Source organism: Cyprinodon tularosa, unplaced genomic scaffold, assembly GCF_016077235.1.
Source record: "Cyprinodon tularosa strain WSP-4 unplaced genomic scaffold, ASM1607723v1 ctg99, whole genome shotgun sequence".
NCBI lineage: Eukaryota > Metazoa > Chordata > Actinopteri > Cyprinodontiformes > Cyprinodontidae > Cyprinodon > Cyprinodon tularosa.
The window spans coordinates 63,836-86,195 of record NW_024039773.1 but is presented as its reverse complement, the minus strand read 5'-3'; the positions used below and the strand labels follow the sequence as shown (position 1 = coordinate 86,195).

General features: G+C 39.6%; 1 protein-coding gene across 1 annotated transcript; it reads right to left on the bottom strand.

Annotated features, from left to right (window-relative positions):
* Nucleotides 1–2,146: 2,146 nt before the first annotated feature.
* On the bottom strand, nucleotides 2,147–21,883 carry cbln4 (cerebellin 4 precursor). Its single transcript, XM_038276016.1, has 3 exons — nucleotides 21,181–21,883; nucleotides 9,308–9,424; nucleotides 2,147–2,874 (listed from the first exon to the last, which is right to left on the bottom strand). The coding sequence occupies exons 1-3, from the start codon at nucleotides 21,445–21,447 to the stop codon at nucleotides 2,677–2,679; spliced, it is 582 nt and encodes a 193-aa protein (XP_038131944.1). The 5' UTR covers nucleotides 21,448–21,883; the 3' UTR covers nucleotides 2,147–2,676.
* Between the last annotated feature and the right edge of the window lie 477 nt (nucleotides 21,884–22,360).

Sequence of the window (22,360 nt, the reverse complement as noted above, 5' to 3'; positions counted from 1 at the left end):
GGTGGCTGAAGTCATCCCTTCGTTGGTATTAGCCACCCCATAATTATTTTGCGATTTTTATTGTTATTTTTTTATTTATTGATTTTTTTTCCATATAACCCCAAACAATTGCAGTAAAGCACTGAAAACGAGCCACCAAGAAGGCAAGTTAATCTGAAGATAAGTTCCTGTTAGTTTATTTACAAACACAATTATTTATACAATTATTAATATCGTTAGGATATTCATTTCCTTCATTGGCTCCGCGTCCAGCGTCACGTCACGTGGTACACGGCCATCAACTGGACCATAGCAGCTGTGCAGTGCAGCAACAGCGCGCCCTTTGAATCTCCACACAGTCATCGAGCTTGATTAGGAAAGTTATGGTTGCGTGCAGATACATACGGTGAGTTTGCCATTTGATGTCAGCGGTTTACATTTTCTTCACTTTACCTGGAGTGAGGAAAGAGACAATATAGGCCTAATAGCTTGTCTGATTCAGTAGGAATTACGTTACCATGGTGAACAAAGTCAGTGGTGTGGGAAAACACGATGTTGTTGTAGCCTACTAGCATCATTATAATAGTTTTGTCACAGGAGCAGTGATGGGCAGTAGCGCCGCTACATGTAGCGAAGCTATTAGTTTAACTACATTTTCAAGTAGCTTGACCGTAGCGTCGCTGCTTTATTTATCAAGTAACTTTCCTGTAGCGACGTTATTGTTTTGATCAAGTAGCGACGTAGCGTCCACAAACGCTACAAAATCCAGGGCAAAACTAAGAAATGAAACCAGGTTTTCTATTTCTAAACAACAATCAGCCACAAAACTACTGTAAATAGCAGTTTCAGCTGACGCTTTATAAGTGGCGTAGTAGCACAGGCACACTCCGTAGGGTTAAACAAGCGCACCTTTTCCGAGGCTGTCGTTCTATTGGCTGGAAAGGTTGCTAGGCAACGATCCAACTGCAGTCTGAGAGAGCAAAACAAATCCGCAAGCAGAGCGTAACTGAGACCCGTGCAGAGCGGAGATGGAGGCAAGCGAGAAGAAAAAATATCTGTGATAATATAGAAAATATCTGTTTAAATCTGAGAGAAGAAACAAAGATTTTTGAGAGAAGAGAAAATATTTGAGAGAGAGCGCATGTTTTGAGTGTGAGCATTATAAGTTTTGAGTGCAAGAAGATGAAATTCTTTTCTCTAATTGAAGTTATGTGCTCTTGCATTATGGCAGGATAATTCTCCCATATCTATGTGCCACCAGTCTGATAGGGCGACACTGCGTGATATGGTAGTGCTTCCTTGGGTTGACTATAGTTCTAAGTTGTACGTTTCATATACTGTTGATTTTGTGTTTTCATTAATACATTGTACTTAAAAATACTTCCTTTATTTGCATTAAAACTTTGTCAGACTGATGTGAAAAAGTCTCAAGGATATCCTTCTTTGCAATGATGCTATTGCCTATTGCCTACTGTCCATTTATGCAACTTGTATTTTGTGGTTAAACTTTAGATTAAGCAGAAATCTATCAAAGATAATGCTGCATTTATTGTTAAGTTCCTCACATATATGTGTTTCTCTCTGTGCCAGGTGTAGAGAAAGACATGCCAAAGTCCAGGTCACACACACACACCAAGCACACACACAGAAACAGGGTTATTGCAAAGCAGACAGGGGTTCCTGACAGGTTGTGGGTGCAGGGGAGATGGGGAAAGATGAATGGCCAGGTTAAGGGTTCATGAAGATGTTGGGAGTCTGTTGGTTAGACAACTGTCTTCTGTAGAAGGTTTCCATTATGATGAGTGGCGAACCACTTGCCTTCTTCCATTTATGCAGTAATGCATGGCACCTACCATTTACTCTTTGTAATTTAGCACATTTTAACTGGTGTAGTTTAGTTGGTGAAGTAGCATTAGTGAGGGAAGTGTTTCCCAGGTATGTTGCTCTTAAAATAATGAATTTATAGACAGCGCCTTAGAAAGTGCACTGAAAAAATTTCGGCGCGCGCTATTCGCGCGCAATATCTTACCTAGGGGCTAAGCCACCCATGTCTCTCAAACCTAGTGACGGCCCTGGGGGCTAAACCAATGATATGCAAAAAAAGTGCTAGAAAAACTGAGTGTATGCTTATTTAAAAAAAAACAAAAAAAATAAACACTAAGGATCCTAAGAAGTAGCTTAGTTTATTTATGTCTTGGACCCAGTGTTAAATAATTTCTTGGTCACACAAACACGAAAACAGAGTATCATGTGTTACTGATCTCAACATGAGCCTGTTCTTCACATGTTTACAACAGTTAATGCAGCTAATAAAGGCAATTACTGTTTACAACAACAAAAGCAAATTATCTGTAGAAAAAAAAAGTCACAGCATCCAAGGCAAAATTCAGCAAATCAAAGTTTGAACGGTGCTTCTTGTTGGTGAAAGTGTTCTTCTGGGGCTGCTTGAGTGACAGGAAAACATGGTAGAGCTTGGAAACATTTCAGGTTTCTTTAATCAGATCTAGACTCCTCCCCAGAATGTGATCAGTTTCCAAAGTCTTACTTCCCTCCTATGTATTGATGTATTTATTCTTGTCTTTTGTAAGTCATTAGGCTGAATCCAGCAGATGAAGCAGCAAATGTTTCGATTATACTGTGAAAACACATTATGAATAAGTCAGCAGACTTACAATAGTCTTTCCTTTTTTTTTCTTTTTACAGAGGGAAAACCAGAAAGCCAGAGAATGTTGAGTATTGCCATCCGCCCACTAGGTTTCCTTTTTCCAGCTTAAGGTAAACTTTGTCCTCTTTTTCGAGAAAAAGCAGAACTCCATTGGTGGCAGCTTCACGAGTCACATCTTTGTCGCCAGCAAAGGCAGAGATGACCGGTTTTCCATTTAGCATCAAGTTCACCTGAATTATTCAGAAAAAGCTCAAAGTTAGTGCATTTAAATGATAGAACAAATAGTTTTTTATCTGTTATTTAATTGACTCAAACACTACACAGATTTCATAAAAGTTAACAAAAAATTACCTAAAAATTTCAAAAATATTATTACCACCCAAATAACATCATCACTTTCACTGAGTTTTGATTTAAATGTCCTTTATATAAGCAACATCAATATAAAAACAAAGTTTGACTGAAATTCTAGATGGATATTTGACCAAATATTTCAAAATTAGCTGAATTTTTTTCTTCATTAATGGGTTCACGTAAACATTGTGTTTAGTTCACAAATTCATTCAACAAGGTTTAAATCAGTAGCCTCATGAGACCATCCTGATCTCGCGAGCTTTCAAGGTTTCACTCGCAGATCAGTCTGGAGACTCTCCGTTAAAGAAAATTTGGAGCTGTTCACCAAACGAACGTCCAATCAGCGCTGGCTTTGAGGCGGGTTGAGGTGTGACGCAACGAGAAGCGTGACAGTTCAGTCTAAAGAACATGGCGGCTTCAGCCGATGAAACTAGCGTTAGCGTGGCTATCCAGCAAGTTTTATCGGAATTACAGAGTATTTCTTAAAAGTTTGATCTATCAATTGGCTCCTCTTCGTCGTCGCTCTGTTACGTCATATGCTTCGTTGATCCGTTTATTTGGCCCGCCTATCACCAACATAGGCCAATCAGCTAACCAGTATTTTCGCCCCTTCCCAAAATTTATTTATTTATTTTTTGGAAAGGGCGGGAAAATCCGAGAAAATCCTCCACCATACCTTTAACAGCACTTGTTCTGTTTGGTGATTAATAGTGAATACTGTACTATCAGTCTGAAATGTGACTACAGTAAAACCCCCTGAAGTTTAGCTGTCTTTTTACAATTATTAACAATATGGCTCCTCCACCGCTAGGAAGGTTTTTGCCATATTGACCTCTGAAGAGATCACTGAACAAAAGGATCTACATGCCAGGGTCAGTGTGGCATACCTTCAAGAAAAACGGCAGTCAGTTTTTTTCCTTCAAAATCCCACCATATTTAAGACTATGTAAAGACTAAAAAAGAAAACGAAACATTTAATAACTACTCAGACAAGCCACCATTAATGAGATTATTTATTTTTATGCAAATTATGTGCATGAAAATACAAAATAAAATACAAAAATGTATTTAATATAATATAGCATAATCGCCATAGGTTTTGCTTTCCATGCACATGCACTGACTGGGGATCTGACTATCTAAGGAATACCCGTTGCATCCAATTATTTCTTTCCTTCTCTTCCCATTGGTCTTCTCTTTTCGTTCCACTCCTACCTGTTTCTTGCCTCATTCTTTTTTTTCTACTGGCATTTCTTATCCCCTCTACCCTTCTCACCTCCCTTCTTATCTCTGTTATATACAATTTTATTCCCTAAACCATTTTCAATAAAGCTTCTTACATATGATCCAAGCTGAACCCTATGCCAACAACTATAATGGTCTTGTCAGGACTCCTGTTTTGTGTTTGTGTTTCTGTGTTTGTCTCCCTTCATCCACCAGGAGGCGCCTTGTTCTGGTCCGCCTCCTCACACACCTGCTGATGGTTTCCTTGTTAAACGAGTTTTCTTAAGCTGCTGACTGCCACTACCCTTACGCCAGAGTGTTTGCCAGTTTAGGGTACTCTAGCCAAGCTGAGTTTGCTGAGTTTTTGTCAACCTGAGTTTAACTTTGTTTTGTGGTTGCCTCTTGGCAGGAAGTTGTCCTGCTAACTGGATTTCTCGGACCTTCACACCCTGGAAGGATCAAGTGAGCTTCAAACTGAGCTGGGATTCAGACAGGAGGTTTGGATCCACCTTCCCCAAGAGATTGTTTGAGCTATCACTGAGAAAGGGATATTCTCCACTACGACCCGTTAAAGTACCGCAGGAAATCTGGGTGGCAGTCAGTTTCTCCGTTCTCCAGCTATCAGCCGCATTCTGGGTAAACCCTGTTCCGCCCTCCATCGAATCAGACCAACACTGGAACCACGGCACACAGACAGGAGTCAAGGATACAACAACTTCACAGAAAACGTGAGTAGGCAACCAAAACCTCTTCTCCAAGTTTCACGAGTCAAATTCCCCACTGAGCCTGAACTAACCGCTGTGTCTTCCCCTCACTTTACAGTTCCGGTTGAGCAGTATTCAGAGCAACACTTCTCCCCCTGTTTACTTCTTCAATAAAACCCGTTAAACCTTTTCCCTGGTCTCTCTGTTCGGTTATCTGCATTTTTGGGTCAGAACTTTGTAACATCATGACAGGACTGGTTGGTAAACCAAATCAGGGATATCACGATCCAAAATTAACATCGAATACCAGTCTGATATCAGCCAAAAAACAAATAAAACTCAGATTTTATCAGCCTGTTTCTAAAATCTCTGAAATGTTTGTGCTGCTATAAACACTCTGCTTCTGTTTAAAAAAAAGTTTTTGTAACTCATCGGTTAAATGTACACGGCTCAGTTGTTTTCATACCTTTTGTTGTTTACTTTTGTTCCCTGTTTTTGTAACATTACTTGATAAAGCCTTTCCTAACATTTAACACTAGTTTCTGTTACTGACAATAAAATCTGTAGCATTGCTATGTATTATTATTATTATTGGTTTTGCTGTAAAGTTTGACAGAGGACGCCAGAGTTGATTCACAAACCCCATTAGGGTCCCAATTCCAAATAAGCAAACCACAGGTCTACACAACTAAACTAATTTAAAGAGTTTTAAAGGAGCATTGACAAGAGATCCAATAAAATCCAAGATGAATTGCTGCCACTATTAAACTGCTGCAGTCAAAGCTGTTCCTTGCGGAGCCCTGGTGGATTTATTTTTTGTTGGGGTTTGCAAAAAGCCCATTCTCTGGACCTGATAGTGACAGCACTGTTTTTCTGAATTACTATAAAGGTAAGGTCGGATTGACAAAAGTATCTGATTTAATTTCCCCATTGCCATTTTATCCTGGTTGTACTCAAAACTGCTTGGATTTCAAACACAATGTGATGAATGTGTAAAAGTCCTCTATGATAAAAGTCTGAAAAATGTGTTTATGTAATTTTGAAAGCTTGATGAAAAAAACTACCTATTTTGTTTTTTGTACTCTATATGGGGCTAAAAGAATCTCAAAATTAACAAACTCACATACTGTTTATGATCCACGCATAATGATTGGAACAAGCACATCAATTTTACAATTTCACAAGACAAGATTCACAGAAGTTTTTGTAATGCATCCACAATTATATATTGATGTTTAAACCACCAGTGTTCCTTGAACTTACAGCATTTTTGTGTGGATCTTTGTGACTGACCTGATGTGACTCAATGCACAAATGCGTATTTTTGGAGACTGCCATTTTTAATTTTTCTTTTTTTTTATTTAAAAATCTACATTTTTTAGCCTGGGTGCCATTCCGAACTTAGTACCGCCCACAAGGTTTGAGGTCGGGAAGTTCGGTCTGGCATTGCTCAGTAGTAGTGCGAGTATGATCGCACAATATCTGGCGGGCCAATCAAATTGTCAGGGCGGGCTTTATGCGATGATGGACAGATGATCAACAGTAACGTAATCAACCACGTGACCAAAGCGCGCTTGGGTGACAACAACAATGGCTGCCGCTGGAGAGTTGAGGTGAGTAGATTCTGCTATTAGGTCTGTTCTAGAAGATATCGACAGCAAATTAATTTTAAAGAAGGAACAGAGAAACGCGATCAAGGCATTTGTTGAAAAGAAAGATGTTTTTGGCGTCCTTCCTACGGGATTCGGCAAAAGTTTAATTTATCCGCTGGCTCCCTTGGTCGCTTAACATACGTCACGCACGCCGTTGCTCTTATTGGTTGTAGGTCTATCCAATTGAGTGCAGAGGCATTTTTTTTTCCTGGTTCGTTCGAAACACGCCCCATAATCACAGCTCTATGGAGCAGCATCAGACTCATTCTGACTAGAATTGAGTAGGACTACCTCAGGCTATACATTGTTACCATTGTGCAAAGATTTTGAAGCTAATATGTATTATAAGATTATAATAATTACAGAACAGGTCTACATAAACAAACTCAATGAATAAGAAAAAGAATGTAGAGCAGTGGTCCCCAACCACCGGGCAGCGGACCGGTACCGGTACGTGGGTCATTTGGTACCGGGCCACACAGAAAAACAAATATATATATATATATATATATATATATATAAGTCTGAGTGATGTTTTATTTTGAAATATATACAAAACTGCGGTATTCTCTCCCAATTACATCAGTCAGTGCATCAGTGCCTCTTGATACAGGTTAATTCAGTTCAAGATTCATCCTATCTATAACATCCTATCTTTGTGAAGGGGGATTTTCTGCCGTTAAAGCAACTAAAACAAAGCTACGGAGCAGACTGGACATCAGGAGCACACTTCGTCTGTCATTTTCCCCCCGCCGGCCGGTCCGTGAAAATATTGTCTGACATATAGTGGTCTGTGGTGCAAAAAAAGGTTGGGGACCGCTGATGTAGAGGAAACAAAGATTTTTTATATCAAATTTCTGAGATGTGTGGGTGGCTTTCAAAAAGAAACATTCTGATTTAACTCTTAAAAAGATTAAGACATTCACCATTTGCCTTCCTCACCTAGCTTCCAGAGTTTACCTCTACCCCACTCTGTACACTGGACAGCGTTCAAACTCGCCTGTTAACCTCCAGTAAGGTGTTACCTACCAGACAAAACAACCTGCCTGTGATTGGCTACTTTTAAGGAAATCCTGAGGAAGGAGGAAATCAAAGCAAACAGAACAAGCACTCTTGTGTGTGATATGTTGGCACTCTGTGATACTCTATTTGCACAAGTAGCATGCTAAACATGCACATAAGGAAGGGTTAATGAGCATTTGCGAAAAGTAAAGCTACACATAGAAGTATTTATTGCATATGCAACATATTCTCATTATCAGTGCGTATGAAATCATACAAAAAGTTATGCACACTTTTTCGTACGTTTTGGACGTTTTTCCTCAAAAAACCACATCAGTGTGCATGCGCTGGCAGACAGAAAAAAAAAGCAGATCTGCTGACTGACGTAAAAATGGGAAAAACAGTGCAATCATCACTTATTCATGTCTCTAACTACGTTTCTTGCGGTTTTATATCTTAGGGTTAGGGTCAGGGTTAGGACTAATTGTAAATTCTATTCTATATTCGTGAATGGTGCGTCAGATGCGCATGCGCATACGACGAAAAAAACGTCCAAAACGTACGAAATTACGATGCATAACTTTTCGTACGATTTCATAATGAGAATAGGTTGGCATATGAGGACTTTTGTCGCCATACCCCAGAGCTAGACCCAGCCACCAACCTCCTCTGCCCAGCTCTGGTGACATCTGCTCGTCATCTGGCTCAGATCTACCGTTATCCTCCAAAAAACAGGTAGAGTGTTAGCCAGAGCAAGATGTTACCTCACTCCCCACTAAAGCGATGCAGTGATGACCTACAAAAAAGAATTGGCTTATAACAAAATCATCGGGCATGTTTTGTAAGTTGTTGTGATTGGCTTAAACAATGGTGTTCCAGGCATGTTCTATTGGGAGGAAGCCTCATGGAAGGCCAACGACACCCTGGAGGGACTATGTCTCTGAGCTGGCCTGTTGTTGCCTCAGCGTCCCACTGGAAAAACAATCTAGAAATAAGTAAAAATTTCTTAAATTTTGTGTATTTATCCTTAATTCGAGTAGCTAAATGAGAAAGTTTGCAAATGGGATGAGTATTTTTACTCTTAAAATATGTTAGTTAGATAATATGCACTTGAAACAAGACAATGCGATTGTGTTTTCTTATTTTAAGTGTAAATTGTCTTGTTCCATTAGCAAAATGTCGCTTTTACCTTCTTAATCCAAGAACAAATGCACTTATTTTAAGAAAAAATGACTATCTAGATTTTGATTTTTTTCCAGTGGAGGAAGTGTGCGCAGATTGGGAAGTCTGGGCAACTTTGTTTAGACTGTTGCCTCTGCGACATGGTCCCGGATAAGCGGAAGAAAATGGATGGATGCATGTTTTTTTTTTTTAGACATTTTTTTAGGAATTGTAAAAAATGTTACAACTATCACGTATCTGTTTATATATCCTACCCTATAATTCTGTAAATGTTATAAATTTATTTAGAAGGCACCCCCTACCATTTTTATACCATGTATAATTTGGTATTTCTTGTCAAAAGTGATATTGAGTATCTACCTTTTTGAATGAATTTGCCAATTAACCATTTTAAAGCTAATTATGTTAGTACCAAATTTAATAATTACACTGTTTACGGAAAAAAACACATGTAGCAAATACTTCACTTTTCTGAGATATAAATATAAAAAGGAGACAGGAATCAATAAACAAGAAAGGGTGTGTGAATCAAATAAATACGGTACCTGTATAGTTTGGCTCTGGTAGACTTTAATCACGTGGAAGTTAAAACTGTAGACTCCTTTTCTTGGAGAAAGAAATACAGACTCAAATGTGAAGTAATTTCCTATATTGACAAGCACCTGGGAGAAAAGGAAAAAAACAAAACAAAATTAGTCTGTATCGTGACAAAATAGATAACGCCAAGCCTAAATAAAACAATAACTTCTAATTAGATGTTAGGTTAAAAATTGATTTTTTTAAAGTAATAAATAATGCAAAAAGTAAGACTTAAACTAAACAGACATAAACTAATTATGACAGTTAACAACCTTAAAGGACCAGGTTCCAATTATTTTCCTTCTAAACTGAACAAATAGCTGTCTTGTAGTGCTGTTTACATATCCGAGGCATTATTTTAAGAAAATAATATAATAAATAACATAAATTGACCTGACAATGGAGAAATTAACTCTCTGCATTTAACCCATCCCCTTTCGGGAGCAGTTGGCTGCCATTGTGCGGCGCCCGGGGAGCAATCAGGGATTAAGGGTCTTGCTCGGAGACCCAGAGTGGCAGTCTGTGGGAGTGAGGCTCAAACTCAGAATCTCTTGATTCCAAGCGCAACGCTCTAACTACTAGGCTGCCACTCCCCCCTAAATACTCATGGTATCACTCTTATTTTTTGTCTATCAAGGTTCAGATGGGTATTGACGGTTTCCATGTGATCCACTGTATAGCAGAGGAGGGAGCAGCCAAAGAAAATCTCTGAGCCGATAACTAAAATCAGTACTGCTTTGAGACCTCTCGTCCCCCCATTTCCTCTGTCTCAAGAACAGACGATGGAGAGAAATCCTCCACTTCATAAAATTGCTCAGTCCCAAAACAGTCATCACTTGGATTGCTCCATAATTGTCTCCCTGGTGTATCTGTCATGTTGGATTATAGGTTTTTGACCCACATGCAGAATCACATGGAGAACCAGTGAATTTTTAACATTTTATTAACAACAATTTGGAACCGGTTAAACTGCAGAAAGTCAGTTGAACTTTCTGGTTGGTCTTAGGGGAGAAAGCCGATCAGCCAGACATCAATTTCCACTGGCCAAGGTAAGGCAGAAACACCACATTAGACGTCTTCTGCATCTAATATGGTCGAAGAAGACCACTGGTGACTAGGGTTGGGAATTGAAAAGATTTTCACGATTCCGATTCCCTTTTCGATTCTATGAAACGATTCGATTCTTAATCGATTCTTTTTTCGATTCCAATTTGGGGGAAAAAGGAGAACAAACAGTTTGATTATCAGAATCAACTTTGTTTACTTAACTATTGCACAATCTTACAAACTCAAAAAGATCAAGATGTCCACAGGAAATGTGAAACTGGAGTAACATCTGTGTTTAAATGAAAAATGAATACAAGAACAAACTTAATAACCAACCATGTCTAATAACAAATGATGGGATAATAACCTATTTTAAATAACAAAAAATACTAATTATAAAACAGTAGTAGGGAAAATTAACAGTTCTTTTGCAGAAAGATGAGCATATCTGCTTTTTCTGGAAGGATACGGGATCTTTCAGCGCTTATGGTGTCTCCAGCCGTGGAGAACACCCTCTCAGATGGGGTGGAGGAAGCCTGCACACAGAGGTAGTTTTCAGCCAGTCCAGATAGCAAGGGCAGCGTATCTTGCTTGTTCCACCACCACAGTGTGGCGCTATCCCTGCAGGGGATGGAGGGCAAGCTTTTATAGAGCTGGATTTCCTGATCTACCCTCTGGGCTAAGGAAAGACGGGGCTTTGATTCACAAAGTGACCGCAGCACGTTGTCTTCCTCCTCGAATAGTTCTTCCAACTTGCGTAACTTGCGTAACTTGCGTAAGTTGCGTAACTTACGTAAAAAACGTGACGTAAGTCGTGCTCCCCAGAGCCGGCGCTCTAGGCTCTGGTGCTGCGGGAATCGAAAAAAGAATCATTCAGCGAGCTGCCAAACGATGCCATGGAATCGAAAAATACGGAACCGGTTCTGAACAGGAACCGGTTTTCGATTCCCATCCCTACTGGTGACTAGCTTTGTTGCAGGCCAACACTGGACAGGCTAGAACGTAACTTTTAAGACCAATGACTCCTCACATCCCCACAATGGACTGTTGTCCCTGCTTCCCTCTGGGAAGAGACTTTGCAGCATTCAATGCAGGACCAGCAGGTTCTGAAACAGCCTTTTCCCCACTGCCATAACACTGTTGAACTGTTGAATCTCTAATCAAGTCACAAATCAAGACTCTGCATCATACTTTACATATTTGCATTGCATGGTGAATTTTTAAATCCCTTTCAATAGAACTCAACTTTATGTTGTACTGCATTGTGCACGATATTTATTTATTTTGCACTGCTCTGAACCTTCCATATCAATGCCTTTTGCACCAATGGAAATGTTAATTTCACTGCTACTGTAAGCTGCTCATTCACAGTTGGAAAGCGGTATGCATCAAAATTTTGTTTTGTATACACTCAAACTAAGTCTGAGTCTATTATTTATCTGCATTCAATCTCAAGTAGGGCTTCAACTAACGATTATTTTGTAAATCGATTAATCTGTTGATTATTTTTTTGATTAATCGATTAATAATCGGATAGCAAAAGGTTCCTTAAAGAACACTTTTTATGAAATCAAACCAGGTGAATCTAAAACTTTTCCACTTGAGTAGTTCTGGATAGAGCGTATTGACAAATGACAGATTATCACAAATGTAATGCGATAATGTAAAGGCCTGTTTTAGTCTCTATATTCCAGTTAACGATTAATCGATTACTAAATCAATTGCCGATTATTTCAAAAATCAATTTATCACAATGAATTCGATTAATTGTTTCAGCCCTGATCTCAAGTTAAAAAAGCTTCTCCTACAACCAGTTCCTGATTGGTTGCCGCATCGCAATTTCACAGAAAAGTTCAGCTTGCTTCAACTTCAGCCATCACCACTCCACTCTCTCCATGCGCTGCTGCTGTTTGACCACCCTTTTCCACATGGTTTGCTTAGGAATTTTATGCGAATCCACCGCACTTGTCGTGGACACCGTGTGCGGTCTGAACGCACCATAACACTATTCTTTTAAGGTCAATTAAAGGCTAAATGTAAACATTTGACTGCATTGAGATTTGTCTATCGGAGAAACATCACACTTTAGGCTGCCAATCTCAAGCCTGGAATGACTTGGAGGCTTTGTCATATTGCATTAAACTGAGTAACCAACTGAAAATAAGAAAGTTGATGAATAAATTATTTGTTATGAATTTGCATGCTAAAATTTATTTAACCTGAATATGCCAGTCAGCATTTCCTTCAGACCATTTACAGCCAGCTCAGGGTGTCTCTGAAAGGCTTCTCTGTACACAACAGTCACATTGGACCTACAAAGTAAAAAAAAAAAAATAGGAAAAGAAGGTTTTGGGGTTGAATTGCTGCAGGAAACAATTTTCCTGCTAGCTGCAGTTTCTTACCCTGCTTATAACCAATATAGACGGAATCAGTATCCCTTAAAAATCTATTCATGGCATTCACATAAATCACATCAACAAGATCAATTTGCAGAGATGCCAAAAGATCATGATGTTCGAGACTAGAATGAGTTCTTTTTCTGCTATGTAACACCTGATGCCACACATGTATTCATGGCAATTCAGATTTTTTAAGGACCTGCTGGTGTATTATTTGTTATTTTTGTGTTTTACACTTGTTATTTAGCTCTGTTGGTAAATTAAGCCCTTGGTGTGTATTTACACAACAACAAAGATATGATACTGTGTATGTGTGCAGAATTTAACAAAGCAAGTAGTTTGTGTGGCAGAAAAGTATTTTTGAAAACTCTCATAAAGAGATGCTTTAAGTGCCCAAACTGAAATAAAATAAAAAACAAATTAAAATTTTATGTTTCTATATTTCCTTATGTATGACATGAGAAATTAGAAAGGGAACTGCTTGTTGTTGTTCTACATTATTTTATAAAATAACTTTTTTTAAAAAGACTTTTTTTTCAAAATTGAAAAATTAATGAAGGAATTACTCACAGATTACACCAGCTCATTTAGTGTCTACAGCTGGGAGAGCAACACAGAAAAGCTTATAGTAAAGTAACTGCATTCTTTAGCACATCATTATTAGACAAAGCGTTATACATTTATATTGTTTCACTTTCTATCTCATCTTGTTTGGCGAGCTGTGCTACATAGGCTAAACATTTGGTTTATTCCCCTTCACAGGTTGACAATTTTGTTGCTAGTTCTCTGCATTCTGCCTTACACAACATAGCCCCTTTGAAAAAAAAGAGAAACTTTACGAATATGAAGCTGGATCCCTGGTTTAATGCAGAGCTGGGCACTGCATTAAACTCTCAGAGTGAAAATGGTGCTCTACATACCTACATGAATCCTACCTAGAATGGAAAAATGGTTTACCCCTTTTTAGAGGATAATAAGAATGATCCTAGATTTCTTTTTAATACAGTTGCCAAACTCTCCCACAGCCATAGCTCTGTTGAACTGTTCATTCCCTCTGCCATTAGCAGTTATGATTTTATGGGATTCTTTATAAATAAAATGGATTCTATTAAAAACGGGATCATTAGCACCCGTCTAAATTCGACTGGTTTACCTCTGGAAGGTAAGGTGGCATCTGAGGTAGCCATAGAATCTGAATCTGTTTTAGACTAATTTGATCCAGTTGAACTTTCAGAGTTAGCAAAACTGTTATCTTCATCTAAGCTTTTAACTTGAATGTTGGATCCAGTTCCAACCAGGTTATTTAAGGAAGCATTCCCTTTGATATCCTCCTCCATTTTAGATGTGATTAACTGTTAACTGTAATAACACATTTACTTAAGAAACTATTGACCCAGATGACTTGGTTAATTATAGACCTATATCCAATCTTCCTTTCTTATCTAAAATTCTTGCAAGAGTAGTTGCCAAACGAGTGTGTGACAACTTACACCATAATGAGCTTTTTTAAGAGGTTTCTTTCTGTTAAAAGAGAGTTTTCCTCTCCACTGTCACCGCAAGCACGCTTAGTTAGAGGAATTACTGTCAAGTCAATTAGTCGATGCAATCACTTGGTTTTTGCTTAGATAGAAAACCTTTAACCAATCTCACTGTTTGATCTGGTTGGATTGTTTCTGTAAAGTCCCTCAAGATGATGTGTTGTGAACTGGGGTTATATAAATAAATTGAATTGAATCACCATTCTCCTCTCAGACACATATTTAGCATTTATATTTCAGTTTCCGATATAAATATAAATCATCTACTCATTAAAAATGACAAGGTCAAAATATCACACTTATCTAAGAACCATATTCTATGGATTGGGACAAAGTGCAATAAGATTATAAAGACATTAATTTGAATACTATGTAAGGATTGCATTGACTGTGTCCTAGAAATGTAATAACCAGAAAATGGAAGACCAAGAATTCAACCAGGTAAAGCAAGAGATGTTTAAACAGTTTATTAGCACAGAAAACAGCTCAGAATCAGGTAGACAGGTAACAGGAATGCTGGAGTAAAGTCCCAGATGGCTCTTAATAGTCTGGCCCAATGAATGTCTGACTGTTGGTTATATAGTCAGGTGAGCAGGAATCTGATTGAGGCCGATTGGAAACTGGCCAAAGCTTACAGACGCTGTGCCCCTTAACACCACAGTGGAGATATAAAGTAAGATGATGTCTGCATTGCTTGTTCCGCCTTAGACAATATGGTTCTTCCCAGCTGCATGGGTTCAGATGTGGATTGTCCTCCTATAGGTGTCTTATGATCAGGAATAGGATCTTGACTGAAAAGAGTTGAAAGTCTAAAAGAGCATTCTTTTTTTTCATTCTATTAGACAGAGATAAATTCTGGTGGCTAGATCCTCCAATTGTTTCAGAGAGAGAATAAAATCTCGACTCGCCAGTTCATCCTTAATTTTATCATTGAAACCTTTCAGAAAAACGTCTATTAAAACCTCCTCGTTCCACCGACTGTCATCTGCCAGCAAGTGGAAGTTCATAACAGAATAGAATAGATGACAAATGAACAGAATAGAATGGAAAATGGGGATTCCCCAGAATTTCCCCACAGAATTTCCACACAATGGGGAAATTCTGGAAAATTCTAATATAATCTGAAACTATCTCTTTGTGTAATGGTTTCTGCACTGATTCTGGCCTGATCACTGAGTCCACACACCTGCTCTGCTCCACTCATCTGCAATCAGCTCTGACTGGAGTCACCTGCTTCCAGCACTTTAAAAGCCCCATCAGATCTGCCCTCTGTGCCAGATTATCTCAAGCCAACCAGCTACGAATAATCCAGCATCTAAGGAAGAACCTGACCGCCTATCCGTTTCCGACCCGATCTGCCCCCTGACTCCGAGCCTGCCCGAACCGTTTGATTCTGCCTGCCTGCTTCCCCCTCTCTGGATCTCCGACTCTGAAAAGCTCCGCCTGACTGCCTGCCTCTCCATCCTGGATAAACTGGTAATCCTCCCTCAATCTACCCGCCTGTCTTCCTGCAGTCAGTTGCCCACACAGATCCAGCCCCGCTTTCTGATTAACCCTCTCAATAAATCTTCAAAGTAAAACGTCACTAACCTGTCTGGGTTTATTTGGGTCCAGTCTCTGTCTCTTTACACTTTGTCTTAGAGACAGAAGCCCTCTGGTGGCTTCAAGATTTGGCAAAGATGGGCCAAACACTTCAATCAACTCCTAAGAAAATTACAAATAGGAATAACAAATGTGTGACCTGTTCTGCCACTCAGAGGTGCCCCATAATTTTGCCTTGCCTGCGAGTAAGGAGATAACATAAACCACCTTAGCTCAGTCAGTGTTAAACTGAGGGCTGCCATTCAAAATAGATATCACACTGTGTCAAAAAAGTTTGGCACTGATCAGGATCGCCTCAAACCCGTTCTGGTGGCAACAACCAAGACACTTTGGTGCCAGTGAGCAGAACAGCCGGGGCAGCGATGTGAGCTGACAAATGCTGAAGTGGTGTGGTAGACTGGGCTATTTTACTTAAAGGTATAATGGAGGATTTTCGCAAATTTCTGAAAAGACCTGCCCTCTCCACTTAAAAAAATGCCTATGCACAAACCCGTACCCGCTCTTGAGAGGGAACGCCTATTAAATGCGTGCGAGAGCATGCACAACCCCATTTCTCACTCCATTTAAAGGAATAGTACACCCAAAACATGATTAGCCTTCATTTTCTACTCACCCCCATGCTGAACAACACTCTGGAGTACTTTTTTGATATCTCAAATGCATCTGGAGATCTGGGAGGCTTCTTGCTGTCTGCTGACATTCAAATAATGGAGGTCTATGGCGCCCGACGCAGAAAGGTCCATAAAAGTCCACAAAAAACGTGTCAATATTCCTCCATACTGCTCGTCCAATGTATTCCAAGTGTCCTGAGTGGGTAGCATCCAGAATTTACTCAAAACGAAGTCATTTAGAATGTTTTTAGAGCATAAACAGTAGTGTATAGGATTTCCTGAAAGTGCGCACATGCGCGCTCACGACGCTACGGAAGCCGGCAGACCAAACCAGCGCATTTAGCTCGGCAAAGAACTCATCCTCTTCCTCAACACTGAAGTCCTCAGACATTTTTCTTTCGTTGTTTCTTTCTTTGCACAGGTAAACAGCACATTTCTTCTTCTACGCTTGCATTATCGGCAGAGCAGACGCTGAATGCGCACTTTCATCTGGCTTGGTCTGCCGGCTTCCGTAGCGTCGTGAGCGCGCATGTGCGCGCTTTTAGGAAATCCTATACACTACTGTTTATGCTCTAAAAACATTCTAAATGACTTCGTTTCGAGTAAATTATGGATGCTACCCACTCAGGACACTTGGAATACATTGGACGAGCAGTATGGAGGAATATTGACACGTTTTTTGTGGACTTTTATGGACCTTTCTGCCTCGGGCGCCATAGACCTCCATTATTTGAATGTCAGCAGACAGCAAGAAGCCTCCCAGATCTCCAGATGCATTTGAGATATCAAAAAAGTACTCCAGGGTGTTGTTCAGCATGGGGGTGAGTAGAAAATGAAGGCTAATCATGTTTTGGGTGTACTATTCCTTTAAAAGTTAGTTTCTGCATCGCTCATACAGGTTTACTTTCCAAAAGAGGATTTGTAGTTTTTCCACCACAGTAGCAGCCAATCACAATGTCAAAAGCCAGACAAATGGCAGCCATATTTTGATACTCTGATACCACTCTTTCACTGAATATAGGGCTGGTTGTCGCAGGTATGACGCAGATATTTTTTATTTATATCAAATTTTTAAGTGTGGTCTGCGCTATGTTATTCCATGCCACAAAGAGAGAGGGACAATCACAATCTAGCTATTTGTCTAAATACGTCCGTGGTGGTGAGTAAGTGGAATAACACAAGGGGCAAGTTTGTGCGAGAACGGAGGGGCGAAAAAGAGTGGGGAAAATAGGTGGAAAAAGATTCTCAGCGTTCTCGCGCACCTCGCTTTTCTAGCTGGTCCATCTTCATGAGTCATTTTTCACAATGGCGGTCATACAACCAAAACAAGTCGGTAAGGTACCAAACAGGAAATACGCATAGTGTAGAGCGGATGTAGATTTGACCAATCAGAGGCCTCCTGTCTGTGGTCACCTAGAATTTTGGAGAGGTGCACCGGAGTGTCTGCAGAAGGGGGGGTATATCTGCGACACACGCAGACAACCTGGTTTCTGAGTATAAATCAGCTTTAACAGGGTCTGACCAGGAGAAGATGCTTGTCTTCAGTTCTTAATGTCAACAAATCATGACAGAAAGAATAAGCATCTCCCTGAAAAGAGTTTTTGGGACTTGGGATGTCTGATTTTGGGCCAGATTATTCTGTAATGATCAGAAAACAGAAGATCAAGAACTTGACCAGATGCAACAGGACACGTTTAAACTGTTTATTAAAATATGAAACTACCCAGTGTATTCTCATTATCAGTTCGTATGAAACCGTACGAAAAGTTGTGCACAGTAATTTCGTACGTTTTTGAAGTTTTTTTCGTCGTATTTCGTCGTATTTTTACGTCTTGCCTCGAGACAAGATATCCTTGCGCATGAGCATCTTACGCACCATTCAATAACATAGAATTTAACATACAATTAACCCTAACCCTGACCCTGTACCTAACCCTAAGATACAAAACAGCAAGCAACCTAGTGAGAGACTTCAAGAAGTAATTATTGCACTGTTTTTTCCCAGTTTTACGTCCGTCCTTGGATCTGCTTTTTTCGCATGTGTACTGATCTGTTTTTTCGAGGAAAAACGTACGAAATACTGTGCATAACTTTTCGTACAATTTCATACGAACTGATAATGAGAATATGTTGAACTACCGCAGGTTGGGAAGGATTAACCAGAGTCAGCAACCGGAACTTCTGGAAGGAGATTGGAGGGTTGAGTGGCCAGGCAGAAACAGAGGGCAAGTTTGGAGACAAACTCTGAGAGTTACTGAAGAAGCCAGTTGGTGTGTGAGGTCACTGGTGAACCTCTGAGAATCCCTGAATCGGTTGAGGTTGGTTTGGATCAATCCTTTTTCGACAGTTACTCGTTGGTCCAGGTGAATATGCTTGGTCAGATCCGTAAGAGAAGAAACAGGCAGAATGATCAATGGAACAAACCAGAGTTTATGGTCTGAGAACACGTCCAGAGTCAGAGCCAGGAGATCCGGGATCCAGAGATAACCCAGGGGAGAATCAGTGAGCGAGGTCAATGAATAGAAAACAGGTCAAAGATCCAACAACACACAATGACAGGTCCGATAGGGTTCAGGTAGGCTCAGAGAATCAGGAGGCAGAGTCACGCAGGCAGACAGTAAACAGGAACGCTGGACTAAACTCACTATGGCTCGTAATAATCTGGCCCTAGTGAATGGTGTGAGAGCTGGTGCCAGAAATTATGACAGGAATCTCTTTAATTGATCCAGGGTCTTTTTTTTTTTTTTTTTTACTTAACATTATTTCCTAAGGTTATATAAGTAAGTGGTTGCCAAAGTGTGTGTTTTTTAGATATAATTAAAAACAATAACTGTTGTAAGGTTGAAATGTGTTGAACAATTAAATAAAGAGTTATAAATACTGTAATGACACTTTAAATGTGGTTGATCTTTATTTACAGAAGATAACATTTCATTATATTGCAGAGTGTAATTTAATACAGTTGACTGTTCTTTGTTTGGTTGGTCGGGATGGTGGTAGTGGGAGCTTCCTTGAAGGAGGGTCCAAAAACCAAAAACAACAAAGGTTTGGGAACCACTGAGTCAGCCAATGATAGAGCAAGGTTTGATCTCATAAGGCATTGTTACGTCACCAATGCAGCAAGAGCAATATTCCTGATGAACCCAAGTTGACAGAACACCCACACACTTGTTTGTGAGCCAAGTAAAAACAGAAAACCATCATAAGTTTTTAAGCTTTTAAACTGACTCAAAAAAAATCTAGAAAAGTTCTCTGCTGCTCCTTCTTATCCTTATCTTAGTGTTCATGGATGCATTTGGATGCTAATTTGATCACCAGCACTGTAGATGCTGTGTCTGAACTGTGCAACCAACTCAATTAATTAGCTTTATACAGTTTTACTCTGAACAAATGTGTAAAGTTACAATCTAAATAATTTAAAACAGACATATTTAAGGTTAAGATTAGAGTTGTTATCAGTCTTTTCAGTAAGGGTGTTACAGAAACAAACAGGCCACGTTTTTGTTTTTTACTTCTACTTAAATCTAATCACATGAGCTAATCCCGGATATTTTGCAGTGTATAGATACATAGGAAATAGGGAATACAGCTTTTTATGATCATGTTTTGGTGTAAAAAAAAAATCTGGTTAATTGTGAGAGAAAAAAACAGGAGAAATGTGTCACTTATTTAAAAAAAAAAGGTGAGACTGTGAGATCCATTTTCAGATTTAAGAGTGAGAGATTAGACTTTGAAGCATTTTTTTTTTTCTAACTTTTATCCGGCACTGGATGAGTGAGTGTTTAAGGTGCGTGCATGGTGGTGATGGCGTGTGCAGACTCCTGCAGGACACACGATCCAGTTAGTTTAGGAATGAAATGCGCGTGCATCGCACGCACACCATCAGAGCCTGCCGGTCATCACCATCAGGGGCGTGCATACATAGACACTAGGTGGTGCTAAAGCACTAGGAAGTTTGCCCTTTATCAACGAAAATGCCCTTTTGAAACTCGTTTTTTTTCTTTTTATTATTAATATTATTAAGATTTTACTGAGGTCGTTTTTGAAATGATCTTTGGAAAACCTGAGCCATTAAAAACGACTGAAACAATGTCCCGAAATGAGCCACCTCCTTGCGCACACCCGACCAGCCTATCTCTCTTCCTTTGTCATGTGAACTTGCGCGGTCGCCCACAGGGAGATGAGCCAGATGAAAGAAGAAGAAAGATGAGCAAGCGTACTACTTTAAAGTAGTACGCTTTAGTCTGTCTGTTGGTGGTGTGAATTTTTCCCATTGAAAACTCACGTTTATAGAATGTTACAAATAAAAGTCAAATTTCATTCAACATGCGTGTTTATTTTTTTTTTATAATTCAGTGTTCCACGTGCGCTAAAAAGTAACCACCACCCCCCACCCCCCTCCTGAGCACCTGCCCCCCAAAATGTCTGTGCACGCCTCTGATCACCATCAAACTGAAGTCTGGGCTGCATTTTTCTCCTTAAAGCTGTTAAGATATTTAAATACTCTTCTTTGCATTGCATACAAGTTTTATTATTAGAGCATGCAAAAAGAGTAAAACTGCTTTAAAACACGCTGATAAATGTAACGTTAAAACGCATTAATCTGCCCTTTAACCTAATTTTTAATAATAAAGGTATTTACCTGATCAAAGTAGATTATTCTAGTTTTGTTGCTCATTTCTGACGGTTCATGATTGTTGCTTCGGACTGCAGAGAAAGCAACCTTGGAGTTGGCGGCGCGCACGGAGATGCCGAGCGGGGAGGATGAGGATCTCCAGTCCGTAGCCGGGTTGGAGTCACACACCACCAGGCATTTCCCCTCCAGGACGATCGGCTCCGTATCATTCTGAGCTCTCGCCACACCTGAAACCACCGTCCAGCAGAGCAGCAGCATGAGGGAGCTCTCCATGGTGCTCCTTTTGTCCTGTTATAGCTCCGCTTTAAAGAGAGGGAGAGAGGCAAGTTTTCCAGTCCCTCCACTTGTCTTCACCGCCGCAGACGCGTCTGGCGCTGTGGGATTCTCTTACTGGACCCAGAGATGAGCCATATTCGAGCGAAACATCAATGATAATGAACCCTTATTAGGTCTAATTCGAGTTGCTGAGACGCAAAAGTAAGAAAAAAAATTCGTACACTTTTCTAAAATTCTCATTTTCAGTTGGAATTATTTAGAAGTCGTGAATGAGACCAAGTGGACCAGTGGAAGCTGAAAAAAAAAGGAAAATAAAAACAGGTTTCTGATTTAGAGGGGGGTTTCTTCCGTTCATAACCCGGACTCCTACTACGAACTACGCGTCTGGTTACAGCTGTCCCCACAGTGATGTTCCGCTTGTGTGCGCGCTCAGGTTTCCACTTTACGCACACACGTGTGGGAAAAGAATAATCAAATATATGCGCGTACATGGCTCAAAGCATGGAATACGTTTTTTCATTCTCTCAAGAAATATCTTGGTCTTCACAGATATAAATCAGACCCTTATCGGCTGAATATAATTACACTACAACAAAGCTAAATGTCTTCAATTTAGTGTATTTAACATTCATTTCAGTAGGTAAATGAGATGATTTGCCAATGGAATTAGTATTTTTACTCTTAAAATATGATAATTAGATAATATGCACTTGAAATAAGACAAGGCAATTTTTTTTTCTTATTTTAAATGTAAATTGTCTTGTTCCACTGGCAAAGTGTCTCACTAACCTCCTCAATTCAAGAAAAACTGCACTTATTGTAAGAAAAAATCACTGATTTAGAATTCAGTGTTTTGCAGTGTAGTAATTGGATTCAGATGGGGAAAAAAACAAATCCTCCAGGAAATTCT